The sequence below is a fragment of the Panthera uncia genome (genome assembly GCF_023721935.1).
Source record: "Panthera uncia isolate 11264 chromosome A1 unlocalized genomic scaffold, Puncia_PCG_1.0 HiC_scaffold_16, whole genome shotgun sequence".
Classification (NCBI taxonomy): Eukaryota; Metazoa; Chordata; class Mammalia; order Carnivora; family Felidae; genus Panthera; species Panthera uncia.
In genome coordinates, this window is record NW_026057576.1 from 13,835,968 (window position 1) to 13,856,264 (window position 20,297).

General features: G+C 39.3%; 1 protein-coding gene across 5 annotated transcripts in view; it reads left to right on the plus strand.

Moving 5' to 3' along the window:
* NBEA (neurobeachin) overlaps positions 1-20,297 on the plus strand; it is a 673,234-nt gene that overhangs the window by 634,478 nt on the left and 18,459 nt on the right. For 4 of the 5 annotated variants that reach the window (XM_049646794.1, XM_049646797.1, XM_049646798.1 and 1 more), the window contains 4 exons: positions 12,932-13,021; positions 15,679-15,871; positions 17,490-17,561; positions 19,737-19,892. In XM_049646794.1, the coding sequence (XP_049502751.1) occupies positions 12,932-13,021; positions 15,679-15,871; positions 17,490-17,561; positions 19,737-19,892 (511 nt within the window). The remainder of the gene's footprint in view (positions 1-12,931; positions 13,022-15,678; positions 15,872-17,489; positions 17,562-19,736; positions 19,893-20,297) is intronic. The other variant, XM_049646795.1, reaches the window with a different exon arrangement.

The window sequence follows — 20,297 nt, forward strand, 5'->3', positions numbered from 1 at the left end:
AGTGTTACCTAAAAGCGTAATTAAATGAAGTATCTTGGAAGAACTTTTGGTTTAGTAATTCACTTCTCTGTATCATTGTATGTACCGTCGACACTGCCAAACTGAAAAGTAACTTAAATGATTTCTCTTCGACAGTGAGAGGTATACACACAAGCCTCTCATAAAAGGCTGTTTTGCTGGCCAACTATTATAACATACAGGTCAATCTATATTTATTTATTTATTTATTTATTTATTTATTTATTTATTTATCCATATATACACACATCTATCTATTTATGCTGGAAATATTAAATATTAAATTTTAATATTACCAGTCATCATAAAAGTGTGATATTTTTAGTCTAATTTTTTGTTACTAATATTTCTTGGTCTTCTATTATGTTTTCTTCGTTTATCTCTTTCTTTGATCTGGTAGGGATAACAAAGCATTCCTTTGGACCTACTATGAGAATATGCCCAAAGGAAGTAGAATAGATCCCTTCAGTTTTTACTTTATCTTCTTGCTGAAACATTCCTACTACTACAGAAAACTGACATGATAAGGCTGTCAAGAACCAACGAGACAGACATGTCTTTAACCAAAACAGCTACAGTTTTGGCTTTCCTAGAAAATGAACTCATAGGGGCGCCTGGGTGGCTCGGTCAGTTAAGCGTCCGACTTCGGCTCAGGTCATGATCCCACGGTCCGTGAATTTGAGCCCCGCGTCGGGCTCTGTGCTGACAGCTCAGAGCCTGGAGCCTGTTTCACATTCTGTGTCTCCCTCTCTCTCTGCCCCTCCCCTGTTCATGCTCTGTCTCTCTCTGTCTCAAAAATAAATAAATGTTAAAAAAAATTAAAAAAAAAAAGAAAATGAACTCATAAAATTTATAAGGAAAAAAAATTAACCCACTTTCCACCCTGATAATGTAAATGAAGGTATTTGTAGTGACAACACTGATGGCCTTGTGGGCATTGCTTATTCTTCTGTGAATTTGTTATCCCTTGTCTTTTCCTTCTCCCATTTCTGATTCCTTTCTTCTATCTGACAAGGGATAGCAACACGCCCCTAGTGGATCGCTTGAGTGGGTTGTAGCCCGATGTTGTCCATTTACAAGGGCCACGATGCCTAATTGTCTTCATATGGGGGATGATCAGGGTTTTTCTCCTAGGAATTTATTCTGAGACATGATTGCAAGAAATGATCAACAAAATGGCTGATAAAGATTTCTTAAAACCATCTTAATTTTCCCCCTATAATTACTGGAGGTTTTACTGACTTATAAAAATGTTAGCAAATTCAAAAGCCAAATTAAAATAGAAATAAAATAAAATAAAATAAAATAAAATAAAATAAAATAAAACAAAATAAAATAAATAGAAAGAAAACCCCTACATTTTAAATTATGGGAGTGGAGATGCACATTACGTATTCATTTGGGGAGCAAGAAGAATATTATGATCTTAAAACTAGTAAGAGTATACATTCACATGTGCCTGCTTATGTGTCCTCATCCACAGTAATAAGGCTTGCATTGCAAAGATTCAATGAATAAAGTTTCTATGTAGAAATTAGTATCAAGAAAATTAATGACACACATTTAATTTTGATTAGTGAATAAATCTTTAATTTAGGTTTATCTTTTCCCCTTGTAATTACTGCAGTCCTTAGCTAGTCTATGGTCATCAATCGTCCACTAGAGAAGCATAAATAATGCAGCTAGTCAAAGTGGGATATGTGTCATTTATGTGAGGTGTGCTTTTTCTCGTCTTTGTGTTATTTTTATTGCGTAGTGTTGAGAAGTGCTAATTATTGATTTTCAGAAATTAACAGCAAATGCTTTCACAAGCATCTAAAGTCATGTTTTACACCAGGAAGAAGGGTGAAAATTGCAGCCTGCTGTTTGCACTAGAAATAGCTGGAAGGGATTTCCTTATCTTCTATTAACATAGATTTCAGTTATATTACACAGTTGGTACCTTAGCATAAATTAACAGTTATTCAAAACATATTGCATGCTTCAATTTGTGGAAGTAGATATTACTCAATCTAAATACCTAAGCATTTCAGTTAGATGTTTAGAACTCATTTTTAAAGGTTTTAAACATATTGATAATGAGCCTACTTATAGCCATTTGAAATCTCAGTATAGTATATCTAAATTACTGTTTCCCATTTATGTCAGTATCAAAGAAGAGCACTTTGTTCTGCCAAATACACGCAATACTATTTTTAATTTGAATTTAACCTAATAAAAGTGTATGATTTCATTTTGTAATGTTTATACCACCACCTGGTGAACCTTCGTCTTGATGTCATTCTACTTCCAAGCAAATCTTTTCAGCTTTTATTACTTTTATTATTATTTTCTTTCCATGATCAGATGCTCCAAGTGAACTTATTTTGTCTGGTGGGGGAAGGTCATCACCTGTACTTCTACTTCTGTCTCGTTCCTCCTCCTCCCCCTCCCCTAACTTCTGCTTCCTGAATCGCCCAGCATAGAGTTGCTTTATATAAATTTATTCAACCAGGGAAAATTTGGCAAGTACATTGTACTGATTCCTCTCATATGTCACTGAGCATTTCTGCGTTGAGTCCTTTACTTAATTACTATTTAATGATCAACCCAAAAGTGAGCACAGAACCAAAAACCTGGAAGAATCCTTAAGACATCATCTGGTAAAACTCTTGCTTCTAGGTAGATCAATCAGTAACTTGTGCAGAAAAGAGTGTTTTCATTCTCTTCCTGAGGATTAATGAGTATAGATTGCCAAGAGACTCAATGGCGTTCCCCCAAAAGCTTATGATAGTATTTATCCCCAAAATATTTTTTAAATATTTTATGTTTATTTATTTTTGAGAGACAGAGATAGAATGTGAGCAGAGGAGGGGCAGAGAGAGAGAGAGAGAGAGAGAGAGAGACAGACCTGAAGCAGGCTCCAGGCTCTGGGCTGTTAGCACAGAGCCCGGTGCTGGGCTCGAACTCATGAACAGTGAGATCATGACCTGAGCCAAAGCTGGGCACTTAACTGACTGAGCCACCCAGGCACCCCTATCCAAAATATTTTAAATCCTCGATGAAAATGCCTCTTGCTTGGATGTAATCATATTTTGGTTAGTCTCACCCAGGAATGAAGCAAACACTAGCCAGGATTTCCCTTATATAATATACCTGAATATCAATTCTATTTGTATCAATCACAGTGCGTCACCCTCTCAAGGAATAATGAAGGCTCCAAAAAAGATACACAAATGGCCAAAAAGCACATGGAAAGATCCTTTTTGTCTTTTCAATGTTTATTTATTTTTGAGAGAGAAGAGAGACAGAATGCAAGCGGGGCAGGGGCAGAGAGAGAGGGAGACACAGAATCCAAAGAAGGCTCCGAGGTCTGAGCTGCCAGCACAGAGCCCGACCCGGAGCTTGAACTCACCCTGGAAAGACCCTTACCATCACTCATCATTAGGGAAATGCAGATCAAAACCTCAGTGACATACTACCTCATACACCTTAGGTTGGCTACTATCAAACAATGCAAGAAACATAAAATAGCAAGTGTTGGAGCGGACATGGAGAAATTGGAACCCCGGGGCACCCGGGTGGCTCAGTCAGTTCAGTGTCCAACTCTTGACTTCAGCTCAGGTGGTGATCTCATGGTTCCTGGGATCAAGGCCCATGTCGGGCTGTGTGCTGACACTGCAGAAGGATTCTCTGTCTCCCTCTCTCTCTGCCCCTCCCCACTCATGCGCTTTCTCTCTCAAAATAAATAAACGCTTAAAAAAAATAAACTGAGGGGCACCTGGGTGGCTCAGTAGGTTAAGCATCCGACTTGGGCTCAAGTCATGATCTCACCATTTATGAGTTCCAACCCCGTGTCCGGCTCTGTGCTGACAGCTCAGAGCCTGGAGCCTGCTTCGGATTCTGTGTCTCCCTCTCTCTCTGCCCTTCTTATGCTCTCTCTCTCTCTCTCTCTCTCAAAAATAAATAAACATTAAATTTTTTAAAATAAATAAATAAATAAAAACCCTTATGCACTATTGTGGGTTTGTAAAATGGTGCAGCCTCTCTGGAAAACAGTATGGAAGATCCTCAAAATTTAAAAATAGAGCTACTGTATGATCTAGCAATTTCATTTCTGGGTATACACCCAAAAGACTTAAGAGCAAGATTTTGAAGAAATATTTGCACACCCATGTTCATAGCAGCATTATTCACAGTAGTCAAAGGGTAGAAGCAGCCCAAGTGTCCATCAGCAGATTCACGAACCCATAAAACTGTGGTGTGGACACACAGTGGAGTATCACTCAGCCTTAAAAAGGAAGGAACTTCTTACACAGGCTTCAACAAAGATGAACCTTGAGGATGTTATCCTAAGTGAAATACGCCAGTCACATGACAAATACTATATGATTCCACTTACATGAAGTACCTAGAAGAGTCAAAATCAAAGAGACAGAAAGTGAAAGAGTGGTTTCTGGGGGCTGGTGGGGAGGAGCAAATGGGGAGTTGTCAATGGGTACAGAGTCTCAGTTCTGAAAGATCCAAAGAGTTGTAGGGACTGGTTGTACAGCAATACGAATGTACACAACACTACTGAGGTGTGTACTTTGAAAATTGTTAAGATGGCAAGGTTTCTGTTATATATATTTTACCACAATTGAAAAGAAATTTAAAGGGATAATGGAGAGAGGTCGATAGTAGTCCTATTTACAAAACTATGGGCAGGATAAAGCAGATGAACAAGGGGGAAGTGAAGCATGCAGGGGTAAGATCTAGGGGCCAGCCTGGGGCCTGAGTGTACACAGGGAGGGAGCCGTTAGCACAACGTGCCAAGAGAGGTAACCCTGGGAAAGCGGTGGCCCCACAGGAACTTTGGCCTTTGGAAGAAGAATGTGACCCAACCACTGGCAAACTGGGACCTGGCAAGGGAGACCCACACAGTGAGTTTTACCACACCTCCCTATCTCCTGTCCTGAGTTCTCATTGGTCAAAAAGAGTGGAAAGTAAAGAGCAAGAGAGTACCCCGGATGCAGTCTCTGGAGGCCCGTCTCTGGGGGCAAGGAAGACGGTCCAGCTCACTTTCGTGTTCCCCCTGAGTTAGTCACTGCTCTAGGCAAGTTTCTTTAAGGCACCCAGGGTAGAACGGCCACTACCTGCCACATTGAAATGCATGTACTTCTCCCACCTGAGTTGACCTATACTTATTTCTAAATATAAAAATTGAGTGAGCTTTGCCACCAATGGCACGGACCTAATTTGAAGACAAACTGTTCTGGAAAGAACATTTTCTATCCCGAGGACATTGTGCTTGCTTTTCACGTTCACTGTTCTCGTTCATTTGTTAAGTCAGATATGTAATATCATCCTCATAATTCATCAATCCAAGGAGGAGATAGGAATCAGCAAGAGGATGATTCTCCTCTTCATTGTTTTTACGTTTATACTCAAAGAAGAAAACCAAGCACGGAGGCAGGTAAATGAACAAATCAGAATCCACTCCCTCAATATTGCCTAACATAGTTTGATAGTTAAAGCAAATGTAGTTCTTTTTTACTTGAGTTACTAGATATTTGCTTAAATATTCTAATAATTTTGCTTGCATAGACTTAATGCAGTTTATTGTTGAAACAAAAAGAAACACGTTTGTTCTTTTCTTGTGTAGTCTCTGAAAAACTAGAAGCGGTTGAATATAAAATAGCATTTTAATTTTTTATATAGTTTAATGTTTGTAAAGCAAGAAATAATAAAGTGCAGATATTATTTTCTTGATTTATTTTGCTTCTGTTTTTCTAGCATTAAAAAGTAATGCTTTATATGATCTTGTTTTATTATAACAATAAACCAGAAGCAAAAGCATATCAGTTAAAATACAGTCTGCCATTAAGTAATCTTTTCTTTTATTATTTCAGATTTCTCAAAATCCTGGGTTTTTTTTCCCCTATTTGGTATCTAATTGGTAGAATTGGAGATAGAACAGAAAGATGATATAAATCACATATATATTTTTAATTGTATGTCAAAGTTGTATTTTCTGGTTAAAAAAAAGAATATCTACTTTCAAGCATTCAACTAAAATCATGCTAAGTACAAGCTATAAAGCGAGATGAACACAATCCTAAGGAAATTTTTGGAAAATCCTCTTCTGTGTTCCCAAGGAAGCACTTCTGCTATTTTTTCCTTGAATTTTCTGAAAATTGTCAATAATTGACTGGTAATTTGAACATAGTCTGATATTTGCATTGTGGGTAACACAACCTGTAGCACTTTATAAAGTGCTTACTTTTCTGGAAAAGTTTAAAAGATTACACAGACCGAGCAAAATGAATGAAACAGGTCATTTGACAGCCTCCCTTATTAGCTTCCTCACACTCTCTCTCATGGCACTTAGACCTTATGACACTTCATCAGAAAGACAGTATTAAATTACATTTACAAAAAAGACTAGAAGTTGTAAGGATTCTACAGGGGAAAAATGTATTGGATTAAATGTACCTGCATTGTGGAAAAGACAAGATTAATCAAAGTTTTTATCTACTGGGTACCAGAAGAGGTGAACGCTAGACACTAGTAAACCCAAGGAGGGAGAGAAAGATGCTTATTCACCTAAATAGCAATTTCTTTCTTTTAGAATATGTTGAATTTATCAGTCATTTGAATATCAATCTGAACTGTAACTTACCTGTCACCGTATTTACTTTTACCTTGGCTATGAAATCTTTCCTATTAACAGGCATACATATAATACACATAAACCACAGCATTTCACTTCCTCTTCTAAGGATTTATTTTTTGTTAAGGTTATTTATTTTGAGAGAGAGAGAGAGCTCACTTGCTCTCACGGCAGCAAGGGAGGGGCAGAGAGACAGGGAAAGAGAGAGAGTCCCAAGCAGGCTCCACACCGTCATCGCAGAATCCAATGCGGGACTTGAACTCATGTGCTGTGAGATACGTGTCAAGAGTCAGACACATGGACTGCCTGCGTGGTTCAGTTGGTTAAGCATCTGACTTCAGCTCAGATTATGATCTCACGGTTCATGGGTTCGAGCCCCATGTTGGACTCGGTGCTGACAGCTCAGAGCCTGGAGCCTGCTTCGGATTCTGTGTCTCCCTCTCTCTCTGCCACGCCCCTGGAAGTGGAATGCTCTGTCTCTCTCTCTCTCTCTCTCTCTCTCTCTCTCTCAAATAAATAAATATTTAAAAAAAAATTTTTTAAAGGCAGTGGGGAGGGTGCCTGGATGGCTCAATTGGTTCAGCGTCAGGCTCTTGATTTTGGCTCATATCATGATTTCCCAGTTCCTGGGATCATGCCCTTCATCCTGCTCTGTGCGGACAGTACGGAGCCTGCTTGGGATTCTGTCCTCCTCTCTTTGCCCCTCCCCCATTCTCTCTCTCTGTCTCTCTCTCTCTCTCTCTCTCTGTCTCTGTCTCAAAAATAAATAAACTTTTTTGTAAAGGCAGACACAAAAATAGGTGCCATATGATTCTATTTATAAGAAGTTCAACAAAAGAAAAAATAATCGATGATAATTTTGATGGTGTAATTTAATTATCATCAAAATAGTGATTAGCCTGGCAGAGGATGAGGAGTGGGAAAAATTTACTGTGGAGGGGGAACAGGGCAGTATCATCACATATGTATATTCCCATGTAGATACTACCCAGATCAAGATGTGGAAATTTCCAGTTCGGTGCCAAAGCCCTGTGTCTTTAGTTAAGATACCACATTCAGCAAGTACAGAGGCCCATGAAAGTATAAGCAGATCAATATTTTCATGTTATCCCACCGAAGAGTTGCCCTCAGATAAATACATGGTCTTCCATATTCGTAAAATACCAAAGATTTTGTCAGTCACATTTGTTTTGAAAAATTCATTGTTCTAAGCCTGTTGCTTGTGATAAGTTTATATGAAATACATAAGACTTATCTCACTGTATTACATGTAAAAAGTTATGATAACTTATTGATTCTGAGATGCGTGTCATTGTCATATCTCAACACTCCAAACTGCAGTGTCTCTTACAATCAACAGTGTATCACAGTTTAATTGGCAACATCTTTTTACTTCTTAATAGTATATAAATTAACGATGCTTCTAATAATGGAGAACATCTTAGCTTCGATTAAGTTAGGTTGGCAGGCCTATTTCCCAAGTTTTACTCTTGCCATACACATTGTAAAAATCATGAGCTCACAAATACAACATTAGTTCATTCTTTCTTCAGTGGAAATTGCAATGCAACGGTCTCCCCTTATCCACTGTTTCACCTTCCACTGCTTCAGTTACCCTCAGTCAGCCATGGTCTCAAAGCAGTGATTCTGACTTAGCGTCAGAAGGTCAGCAGCGGTGACCTTAGATCACAGTGCCTACTTGATTACCTCACTTCATCTCATCAGACAGGCATTGTACCATCTCTCATTGTCATCTTAAGAAGAAAGGTGAGTCCAGTGCAATGAGGTATTTCGAAAGAGAGACCACATTCACGTAACTTTTATTACAGTATATTATCACTATTCTATTTTGTCAGGGGTTATTGGTGTTAATCTCTCACTGTGCGTAATTTATTAATTAAACATAGGTATGTAGGTATAGGATAAAACAGAGCATATGTAGGGTTCAGTACTATCCACAGTTTCAGGCATTCTTTGGGGTCTTGGACCACATATCCCAAGGATGAGGGCAGGACTACAGAAGATGTATAAAGCAATAGATTCCTTCTAATACAAATTAACGTTTTGGTAGTAGATTTTAAAAGGATTAACAAATGCCGAGGTCTGTAGAAGTCAGACAGGGACTAACCTAGTGAAGCAGGCCAGGAGGTAATGATACATGCTGGGGTCCTGCGAGCGGTGGGCATTACAAAAGGGCCCCTGTAGCTTAGCACCAGACAAGTATGGCTGTGCGAGAATGCTGATGAACCAGCTCTTCTGGTTTTTTTGAGAGAAGCCAAAAAATCCAATTTGTTGTACGAAATTTCCTGACCTGTAAATGTTGGCTCAGATGGAAACCATGCCTGTAGGCTGATTCTAGCCCAAGGGATACAGCCACGTGACATCTGGCTGAATGTAAGCTCCTATGTCATCCTGGCTAGAATGTAACCTCTACAAGAGCAGGAATCTCTGTTTTGTTTGATGAGTGTCACAAATGTCTAAAATGATACCCAGTACATAGTAGGTGCTCAAGAAGTGTATGTTTTATGAATAAATGAAACTAGGTAGCATTATGTCTCTTCAACCCACGCAGAACAATGCATAGAAAAATGAAAATGTGCTGAATTTTTTCAAATGCAGTTTCTGATTTTCCTTTTTTGCTATTGACTCACCAATTCCTACCTAACACTGAGACCTCAGCTCATGTCCTTTTTTGAAAGCCCCTTTCCTAACAGCCCTCCTCTCCCTGCCCCTTCCTCCACCCTGGGTCTGATGTAGTCCCCACTCCTGGGCTCCCTCGCACTTGGTGCTGGCCTCCACCGTGCTCCTTCCACCTCCTGTGTGCCCTGATTACTACTCATCTTATGTCCCCATAGGCTGAAAGCTTCTTGAGGGCGGGCTGGTCTCTGATTTTTTATCCCTCAGCATAGAGTAACCATTTAACAACGTTTGTTAACTTCATTGTTTTGGTGGTATTGCATTGTAAAAGGAAAGAACTCTGATGTTTCCTCTATTACTATGCTTTTCCTTTTCCGGGCTTTCAGTTCTGCACAAATGTCCCACCGCTGCCCCACTGCTAGATTCAGCAGATGTTTTTGGACTCTGTTAGGACCAAGTCACAGCCCTGACCTGCAAAGGTTAACAGTCTGAGCAAAGAGAACTATGTAAAGCACTGTGCGTTGAATTTCAAAAAGAAAATTTCATAAAGATAAAGAAAAAAACAGTGCTATGAGAATATGGAGGGCATTCATTATGATTTAGGGATTCTGGAAAGGATTTAGAACCCTGCCCAAGGTTTACGTGGAGGGGAGGCATTTTCTCATACATCAGGGAGTAGTTCTCAGAACAACCACTCAGTTGCTGTGCTTCCCAGATTACAGAATGGTATGTGTACATGTCCCGGCACCCTCCCAAGAGGGCACACTCCCTCTTGACAGAAAGAAGACATTGATGACTTTCTAAAAGTGGGGGAAGGACAGAAAACATATGACGGGGGAACAGGTGAAGAAAATCAGTAGGTGCTCACTTCCCATTCAAACATGTTGGTAATGACAAGAAATAGAACTCAGAGGAGGCAGTGTGCTTTTTCAAGATCAGAAAGACCTATATGTTTTCAAATCAGAGAGTAAGGAATTATGAGGGTAGACAGGATTACAAGATAGCTAAAAGGTAAATGCTGGAATAAGAACTTTTAGGTCATGAAGGCATGTGACGTGGATCACAAGGGAGGGGGATTGCATTTAGTATAAAAACATAAATAAATAAATGTTGGGCACCTGGGTGGTTTAGTTGGTTAAGCATCTGACTTCAGCTCAGGTCATGATCTCATGGTTCGTGGGTTCAAGCCCCATGTCAGGCTGTGTGCTGACAGCTCAGAGCCTGGAGCCTGCTTCAGATTCTGTGTCTCCCTCTCTCTCTGCCCCTCCCCCGCTCACATTCTCTCTCTCTCTCTCTCTCTCTCTCTCTCTCTCTCTCTCTCTCTCAAAAGTAAATAAACATTAAAACATAAAATAAGTGTTGGGGCACCTGAGTGGCTCAGTTCATTAGGTGACCAACTTCGGCTCAGGTCATGGTCTCGAAGTTCGTGAGTTCAAGCCCCATGTCAGGGTGTGCTGACCGCTCAGAGCCTGGAGCCTGTTTCAGATTCTGTGTCACCCTTTCTCTCTGCCCCTCCCCTGCTCGTGCTCTGTCTCTCTCGCTCTCGAAAATAAAATAAACATTAAACAAAATTTTTTTAATAAAATAAATGTTAAATTTAGGAAATAGACTGTCTTAATGAGAGGGTGAGAGCACAATATTAGGTTGATCACAGCCTAATATTTACCGTGATGCCATTTGAGAGTCATTTAGAATACATATGTGTATGTACTCTGACTGAGTCCAAAAAGGATCGGAGGTGGGCCCCCTGAAGAGAACTGTACAGATTTCTGGAAAGTAAGTGAGTTTCACAAGATTTTCTATTATTGTTTAATACTTCCCTTTCAGAAACAAAATTAAAGTCAAGCAAAGCATGTTTGTGGATTTAGTCCTTCCGCGACTATTTAAAGGCTATGTACTAAGTACAGGCACTGACCAAGAGACTAAACTGTGTTTAATTTTACCCCTGTCTCCCCACCCCCATCCCAGTCCTCTTTCTGGAGGAGTAAAAACACAAGCCATAGTTATCTATTGTTAGAGCAACTTTGGCTGTTCTTGATACATAAAGCTAGGGTATTGGAAATTTTCTAACCAGAGCAGCTTTAACAATAAAATTACTGCTTTTTTTTTTTCTTTCAAGTAATTCTCAAGAGTTTATTGTTCATGATGTGAACCTAGCCAGAAATGGTCTCTTCCTTCTTTTATAATCATAAATCTTGCACTGGGGAGATAAAGTGTGATGGTATCTTTGTGAGTGCGATTTACTTAAATAGTCACACTTTGTGTATGAGTGGACACCGTGCAAACAAATGGATACATTAAAATTGGACAGCACTTAAAGAGATTTAATAATTCATCCTATTGCCTCTGCAAATAAAAGAACCAAAGCCCCGTTTATGCAATTGCTAAAATATGGCAGATAATGATGCATTCATGTTTAATATTACTAATAAATTTGAAAATTCACATTTTTATTGATAAACATTTTCTTGAAATGCAGTCTAGGCAGACAGATTGTTAAATTTAAGTACTTTATAAATGAGATTTGTAGATAGTGATGCGATTAGTGGCAGTGCTGTGTCGAGAGCTATCTACAACCTTACCTGCACTCCTAAGCACTCAGCAATGAGTTTCGTATTTCACTTTTATGTGCAACCAAATTGCACACAATTTTAGGGGAAAAATTAGCATGGTAACAGAGTAATGATCATTGTAAATATTGTGCTTCTCCTTGTTGACTTAAATTACATGCTAACAGTATTTTGGAAAAATATTTCTGTTAGTCTAGCTTAGTATATTGAATTTTTTTGCCAGTGGAATTTATATATAGAAGAAATACATAAATGTCCTATAACATTATGTCTTTGAAATACACACCAAAAAGAAAAAAGGCATGTTATACAGTCCACACAGTTTGAGATCCAAAATTATTTTTATTCATTGGAAGCCATAAAATCTCATTAATATTTCTATCTGCATAGGCTTTAATAAAATATTGTGTAGCTCAAGATGCCCAAAGAATTATTTCCTCTTTGGGTTAGTTATCTCCAAAATTTCAAAAAATTTTTGAGAGAAATATATCCATACCTTATAAGACACTACATAATATTTCAGCATTCATCTCAAAATAGCATAGCATGCCAAGATATATTTTCCGTAGTGAAAATTTGTCCATACAGAAGTCATAGTGATTGCCCTCTGTATTGACTGGAAAATATGATTTTCTGAATTTTATTTTGTATCATTGGTGGACTTTATGTATCATTCTTTTTTCCCAAGATTCCAGAAGCTTATTTCATTAGAGATCCCCATACGTTCCTTCTTACCAAGGACTTTATTAAGGTATACATGCTGTATTCAGTGTTAAAAGTGTTCTTTGGTCTTCGCTGCATGCATGCACTCACAGGTTTAACATTTCCACATTTAACCCCAGCTTCTAAATAAGAATAGTGACTTGGGTAACGGAAGCATGTTTGGAAGGAGAAGCAAAGCTTGTCGACAAAATACTAACACTTGGATGATTCTGCACCCCGAGAGAAGAGCGCCTGGTGAATTTTCTGGACTTCTTTCATGGCTGACTTGGGATACACTTGCATTGTCAGAGAGTGTGTTGACCTCTCTGGTTGATGCATATTGATTGTGACAGTCACTCTCTTTCCCCTGCAGGCCATGGAGGCACAGATACAGAACTTTGGACAGACGCCATCTCAGTTGCTTATTGAGCCACATCCACCTCGGAGCTCTGCCATGCACCTGGTAAGACGTAGCAGCTTGCTGAAAGTTTTCCGCTTTCTTTGTACCTGGGTACAGGTCAAATAAAACAGTGATTTTAGCAGCATTTTTAAAGGCTTCTCAAAATATTGGTCAACTCTGCAGGCTTCAGTATGTGCTGATGCCCTATGGAGAAACAGAAGGGAGTGCAATTCTTACCTTTAAGTTCTGCAACGCTAGCCTAATTTGGGATTCACAAAAACAGCCCTCTTCTCTGACTCTATGTGCCTCTGCATAAACTCATTCATATGCATACAGGCACCAAAATTAGATTTGATTTACAAAGTAGGATGAAAATGTAATATAAACACAATATGATATTGCCCAATTTAATCTTCTGGGACAAGGTGGAGTAGAGGGGAGGTAGTTCATTTTAAGAAAAGGAAAGACACATAAAGGTAATTTGTAGTCACTGCAGAGAGACAGTGGAGTTAAGAACAAGGGCTCCAGGGCCACTTGGGTCAAACGCCGGTTCTGCCTCTGGCTGGGGAATGACTTGGGCAAGGTATTCAACCTCCCTGTTGATGTTTCAGCATCCGTTACGTGAAAGTAAAAATACCATTTGCCCTCAGAATGTCATGACTTCACACTGGAAAGCACTTAGACCAGCACCTGGCATACAATACATTCTCAGTAAATGTTAGCTGGTGTCATCATCGTCATTAGCTACTCATATTAAAACTTTTATTCTAGTTTTACAAGGGAAAAGGTAACATTCTTTTCATTCTAATCTGAATTTTCAAGGCTCCCTCCCTTTTCATAGCAAGACAGCCCTTTTTCAGTTTACTAGCAAAGTGTATTATATTTCCCTCTTTAATTTGAAAATGGTAATTTTTTTTTCTGAGAAACTTCTTTTTTTAATTTTTTTAATGTTTATTTTTTATTTTTGAGAGAGACAGAGAGACAAAGTGCAAGAAGGGGAGGGACAGGGAGAGAGGGAGACACAGAATCCAAAGCAGGCTCCAGGCTCTTAGCTGTGAGCACAGAGCCCAATGCAGGTCTCAAACTCACAAACCACAAGATCATGACCAGAGCTGAAGTTGAACGCTTAACCAACTGAGCCACCCAGGTGCCCCCTGAGAAACTTCTTTAGAAGGAACTTATTTTTTAAACTGTGGCTTTTTACTATTATTTTTTAAGCTGAAGTGAAAAATGCTTGAAGGAAAAAAAGGTGTTTGCAGAATGAATTAAAGTTCATCTGTTTCTCTAGGTAATTATCAAGGCAGCAAGGATCCTAATTTTGGGGTAAAGAGCTCTGAAATATGGTTCATAAATATGTGCAAACAAATTTATAAGCTGTTCAGACCTTTAATTTATTTTATCAGTTACTTAACACGTTTGTATTGAGTTCCTTCTGTGTGTCAGGCATGACGCTAAGCGTTGGCAATACAGAGGTGACCGCGTATTCTAGACCTTCAAGGAATCGATAGTCAAACTCCTAGTGAAACACGTAAATAAATGTGTTTGTGTGAAACCATGTTTTTTCTCTCTCCAATGGCTCAGTTTCAGCACCCTTGAGTAGTCACTAATGAACTCTTCGGATTGAAATTGGTCCTCGTGTGTGTGAGAAAGCAGAAAGGTTGTCACCAAGCACACTGTTCCATACAAACACGCAGTCCCAGTGTAGACGTGGGGATGCGGCCTTGGAGCCTCAAGCCTTGAAACGAAGCATTTTTAATAAACTGTCCAAGAGAATATCTCTAACACTTTATTGTATGAAATGCTTTGGCAGGAGAGCTTTATTCCCGTGTTAGTTGTCTCTGTTTAATAATAATAATAAAAATACTTATCCTGGAGAAATGCCCAGTCAGGATTCATTGCTTTCCTGGGGAACATTGTTAGAGACTAAATTGGCATGGAACTGTTCATAAAGGAAACGTAGGCCTCGCAAGTTCGTGGAGCAGACGATTCATATGTGTAGAAAACAATTACAAAACATTTATGAAAGCTAAATCGTGGTTATTTCCAGCGTCCCTATTTTGTGTTTTTGGTGCAGTTATGTGTTGCAGTGTTTTATAGTGCTGAAACAGTAGGACGTTATAACGTCTACTTTCTCTCAAGTCACATGCTAGACGTTTGAAAACGCAGATTAAGAGAAGAAAGGGGGCAGCCCTCAAGGAAGCACCCAGTCTAGAAGGGGAAAGGGGGTGTTGACTGTACCCAGTCAGTACTGCCCCAGCAGAGATGTGTACAGACCTCTGACAGGGAAGGCTCTTCGCTTTTAATGATTTAGGTTGGAGCCAGGAGCCCAGATCAACCAGGTAAAAAATGCAAGTACCGACCAGTTCACTTTATCGTTCATGTAAACGTTGTCAGTAACCAATTTTTCCACCAAACTGATGTTTTCGCGACGCCGACCAATTTATTCTACATCACACGACAGATCTGTAAGCGAACTTCTCACACCGCGGTCGGGCGATACTTAAATTGAGACTGGCCGTTAATGCTTCGGTGTCCCCTGCCAGCGACCACACCGAGTCCTTGCCCTTCTCCCTGCGCCGTCCCCAGAGGATGCAAGTTCGCCTTGCTTTGCTCCCTGCTCGTGCTGGCCTTGTCTGTGCTTACCTCCATCTCCCCAGAGCTCTCACTAACCATGTCATCCCTTTTGTCTCCTTCTGCCCTCTTCCCTTTCTATTCAACAGTGTTTCCTTCCACAGAGTCCACTCATGTTTAAAGATCAGATGCAACAGGATGTGATCATGGTGCTGAAGTTCCCGTCCAATTCTCCGGTGACCCACGTGGCAGCCAACACCTTGCCTCACCTGACCATCCCTGCGGTGGTGACCGTGACCTGCAGCCGACTGTTTGCAGTGAATCGATGGCATAACACAGTAGGTAAGCAGGCGTCTAAGCAGGTGACTTACGGAAGGTGTCTTACGAGCTGCAGTTAAGTTAAGGTAAGTGTGCTGAGGGCTACCTAATATTCCAGATCGTCTACAAAAAAGCAGTAGAGCAAATAATTGCCAAACCTGACGAAGTGAGTCTCGTGTGTCTTACTCACTACTGCTATATGTTAGGGCCTCGCCTCACAGAATGCTTGGCTACTGGTTAAGTAGTCAATAAATATTTGATGAATTAAAGCAGTTCTACAAATAATTCAGGTCCTCCCATCCTCCTGTACCTCAGCCCTGCAAACAAACAAACAAACAAAAACACTTTTATCCCATATTAAATGAAAGTGAGTTTGAATCTGGATTTCCTAGATGCTGGTTTCGAAATCTTTTTCTTCCACCTAATTTATTTAGCAAATATTTGGCCACTGTGTGTCACATAGTCATGAGCACTGGGAGAACAGCAGTGAACAAGACAGACCCCACTTTCCTCCTTGGGTGGAACTGAGAGTCTGAGAAAAGACAACATCTAAATTGTTCAGTGATTTCCCGCGTGTTTTCTTTAAGCGCATTCCTGAAAGTTCCGGCTAGTACATCTTGAAATGATATAATTCTGTTGTCAAAATTAGACATATTAATACTTACCTAACCAGGACAGAAATGGATGTGACCAAATGATTTATTTGGCCAAATTCACCCCTTAAGGTCTCCCTGGAAGCCTATCTCCAGGGCTAAATGGATGAGTCCATGGTGAATTAACCTGAAGTCTCCTCTTCTACCGACTTCTGTATTGCTCTGAAAAACGGTATCATTTATATCACAACTTAATCTTCTAAGAGGCTCTAAATGCACTTTTTTTATATTTATTGGTGATACTCTCAACATGAAGTATAACTACTTCCATTTGATCAGAAATATGCAACAAACATCTTAAGAAAAAAATATAACTATTATCCACGGTAGTCTTAGCCTTTAGAAATGTTTTGCACTGAGAAAAAAACTATGAAGGATTCATTTTTTCGCTAGCATTGTTCAAAAGTATTATATATGTTATATAATCACATGTAAAAAATTATGACTAATGAACTCAATCAAGCCCTAAATATTAATCCTCTAAAAGTAGCTTTTCCTGAGCTTAAGGTCTTAGGTGTGTGTCATTTCTACTTACCTTCAACTGACTTGTCATATATTGAGTGAAGCTGGGAGCCCCATCTCCCCCTCTGCCCTGGCCTAGGTGAGCCCGGCCACGCTCACACCCACCACTAGGTGCAGGCACAGCCTTTCTTAGATTTCAGGCTCCTTGGTTGCCCAGAAATCTTAGCTCTCTGACGGGTTCAAGAAATGTTATGATCTTCTATTTTGTGCTGTTTTTTCATGTTGTTAGAATGAGAACAACACTCTTTTCAGCTTTCCACTTCTCAGTGGAAACCAGGAGTCCCCGTTGTGATGATTTCTTTTGAGAGTATCTACAAAGATGTGTAGTATGACAGTCATTCTTACAACAATTTGCCAAATAACTTCTAAGCCATACTTTTCCACAATCATCATGAAACACTGCATCTTAGGAAATTCCCCCTTTCCGAGAATTTTATGGTAGTTTTCTCCTTCTGTTTAAACTTTAGGCCTCAGAGGAGCTCCAGGATACTCCTTGGACCAAGCACATCATCTTCCTATTGAAATGGACCCCTTAATCGGTACGCTAACCACAAAAATACATTTTCATGAATGCTGGCTGTGCACAGATTCCTGTGCACTTACTACAAAAGACAGTCGAATGGCAATTTTTCTGCCATAAAATTAATGTGCAAATAACATGAAATTACCATCAAGGGGCTGTGTAAATTATATGCCATCTAACAACTTTTTGGTATTTACGACAATTATTTGTGGCATTTTCTTGATATTTTAGGAGGTTGTTTAAGTTGGTTCTAAACAAGGCAAATCATTCCAATTTGTCCTTTCTTTCTGCCTAAACTATTCTTTGACAACTTTATATTATTTGAAATAGGTAAGGCCTCAAAAAAAATTATTAAAGCAGGGGGCACCTGGGTGGCTCAGTCGGTTAAGCGTGCGACTTTGGCTCAGGTCATGATCTCATGGTTTGTGGGATCGAGCCCCGCGTCAGGCTCTGTGCTGACAGCTCAGAGCCTGGAGTCTGCCTCAGATTCTGTGTCCCTCTCTCGCCATGCCCCTTGCTCATGCTCTGTCTCTCTCTCTCTCTCTCTCTCTCTCAAGAATAAATAAAACATTTAAAAAATTTTAAAAATAAAAAAATTATCCAAGGAAACTAATATGAAGGACATCTTTTCTAAAAATCTCCATTCAACAGGGCCAACTTTTTTAAATTAAAGATTTCATATGAATTGCAAACTGTGAGCTGTAACTCTTTGCAACAGATAATGGAAATATTTTAAAATCACATACACATTTATTAGCACGGGATCCTGAGCAAGCCCCTTAATTTTTCTAGGCCTCAGTTTCCTATCTGCAAGATGGCTGATCATGATGTTTGTTCTGCCTTTCTCATGGGATCATATAGAGAACTAAATTAGAAAAAAGTTGAAAATGGTATGAAATATTATAAATCCATATACAAGTTTTGGTATTCTTTTCTTAGATTAATTCACCCTTCATCTCTGAACCCAGAAATAAATTAAAAGGTGGCCAGTTCAGTTAGTTACTTATACCCCTACACAAAATAACATTTACATGTCTATGGGAAATTATAAGGTTTAGGACTAGGAATATTTTTAGAGTCTAGTCCAACTATTCCTTTGTCCGAGAGACTTCAACAATGTCACATACAGCTAGAAGGTAATCATGGAAAAATTAGCAACTCTATTCTCATTAATCAAGACCAATTATGCAGTTTTCAAGTGACTCAGAACCTTTGATTTTCTTTTCCTTTCCTACCTTTTTGTTGTTGTTGTTCCATTTGGGGGGGCTTACCTCCCTAGTCGTTATTATTGTACCGTTAGAGGGAATCCACAAAGAGTGGCGCTTCAGTCTAATTGGCGTTAGAGAGTGCGGGTGACCTCCTACGTCTGCATCTTCTGTTTAAGAATTCAGCCCAGGGATTTCGTCTGAAAGGACAGAGCAGAGCACGGGACAGGCTGGCATGCAGACAGGCACTGGGGAAATCAGACGGCGTCTCCGAGTTCCTGACTTTATTCAGATTCAGTCCCAGCGCTATCCCCTGATTCTCTGCCTGTCTCTTTCCTCCCCAATCCTTCTCCCATGTTTTTTATTCCTCTCCTCCCCTGCCAGCCCATTCTGGAAAGGCCTTCTGTTTGTTGACAATCCAGGTCTTTAAGGCTGCTGACCTAAAGCTCCCTGTGGGGCTGCCCACATAACAACATCCCATGCTCAAACCCTTCCCCCTTTTCCTTTTCCACATGAGTTGTAAATGCCATCAGAAAATGACAGATTGGGGCAAATATTAAGACTTTTTTTTTCCTTACATACCATACTTCACATAATGTTTATTCCTCCTTTATTGTGGAACTTGTTGGACACTAATGAACTTGTGCATAGTGAACATGGATACAATTAAATGCTTTCAAATATTTTTTTACTTTATTTTAAATTCATTATCTGAATTCTTCATATTGTTGTTATTTATTGGTGGAGAAAGAACTTAAATTTCTGTCAACTTTTAAATATGTAATATGGTTCATAAATAGCCACTGCTGCTAAAAAAAAAAAAAAAAGCTTATGTTCCTCATGGGGAAATGTTAAAAATCTTAATAATCTTATAGCCTCAGAAACCCATTTCTAGATAAATGAAGCATAAAAATATTCCTCCTGTAAGTGTTTGATGAAACTCTTGTGGAGTCCTTCTTTAAATTCTCTTTTCCATTTATGTTTAGCCAATAACTCTGGTGTGAACAAACGGCAGATCACAGACCTTGTTGACCAGAGTATACAAATCAATGCACACTGTTTTGTGGTCACAGCAGATAATCGCTATATTCTTATCTGTGGATTCTGGGATAAGAGCTTCAGAGTTTACTCTACAGAAACAGGTAAGCTTAACTATAAAAGACCTTAGTCCCTTCCAAATGCCTATTGTTCTGTAAAATAAAATCATACTTAATAATGTAGGCATTTTCGTCTTGAGTGCCAAGATCCAAATTAAATGTTCACATTATAAGTGACTAGTTATAATGCCATCCATTCCAAACCTCAGCATGAGTCCTGATTTCATAGGACAAATAGGACTATTGTCCCTTTCCCAAATCAAATCCAGTAAAAGACCTTAAACCTCCCTCCCCTTAGTCTGACCCAAACCCTGGGGACTAAAAATCACAGTTGTGTTGTTTTAGAAGTCATTTCCTTAAAAATCCCAAGTAACATTCTTGTATTGTTTTTCAGAAGAAATTCAAGAAAGCATCTGTAGCTAAATTTGAATTAGCTTATAAATGTTCACG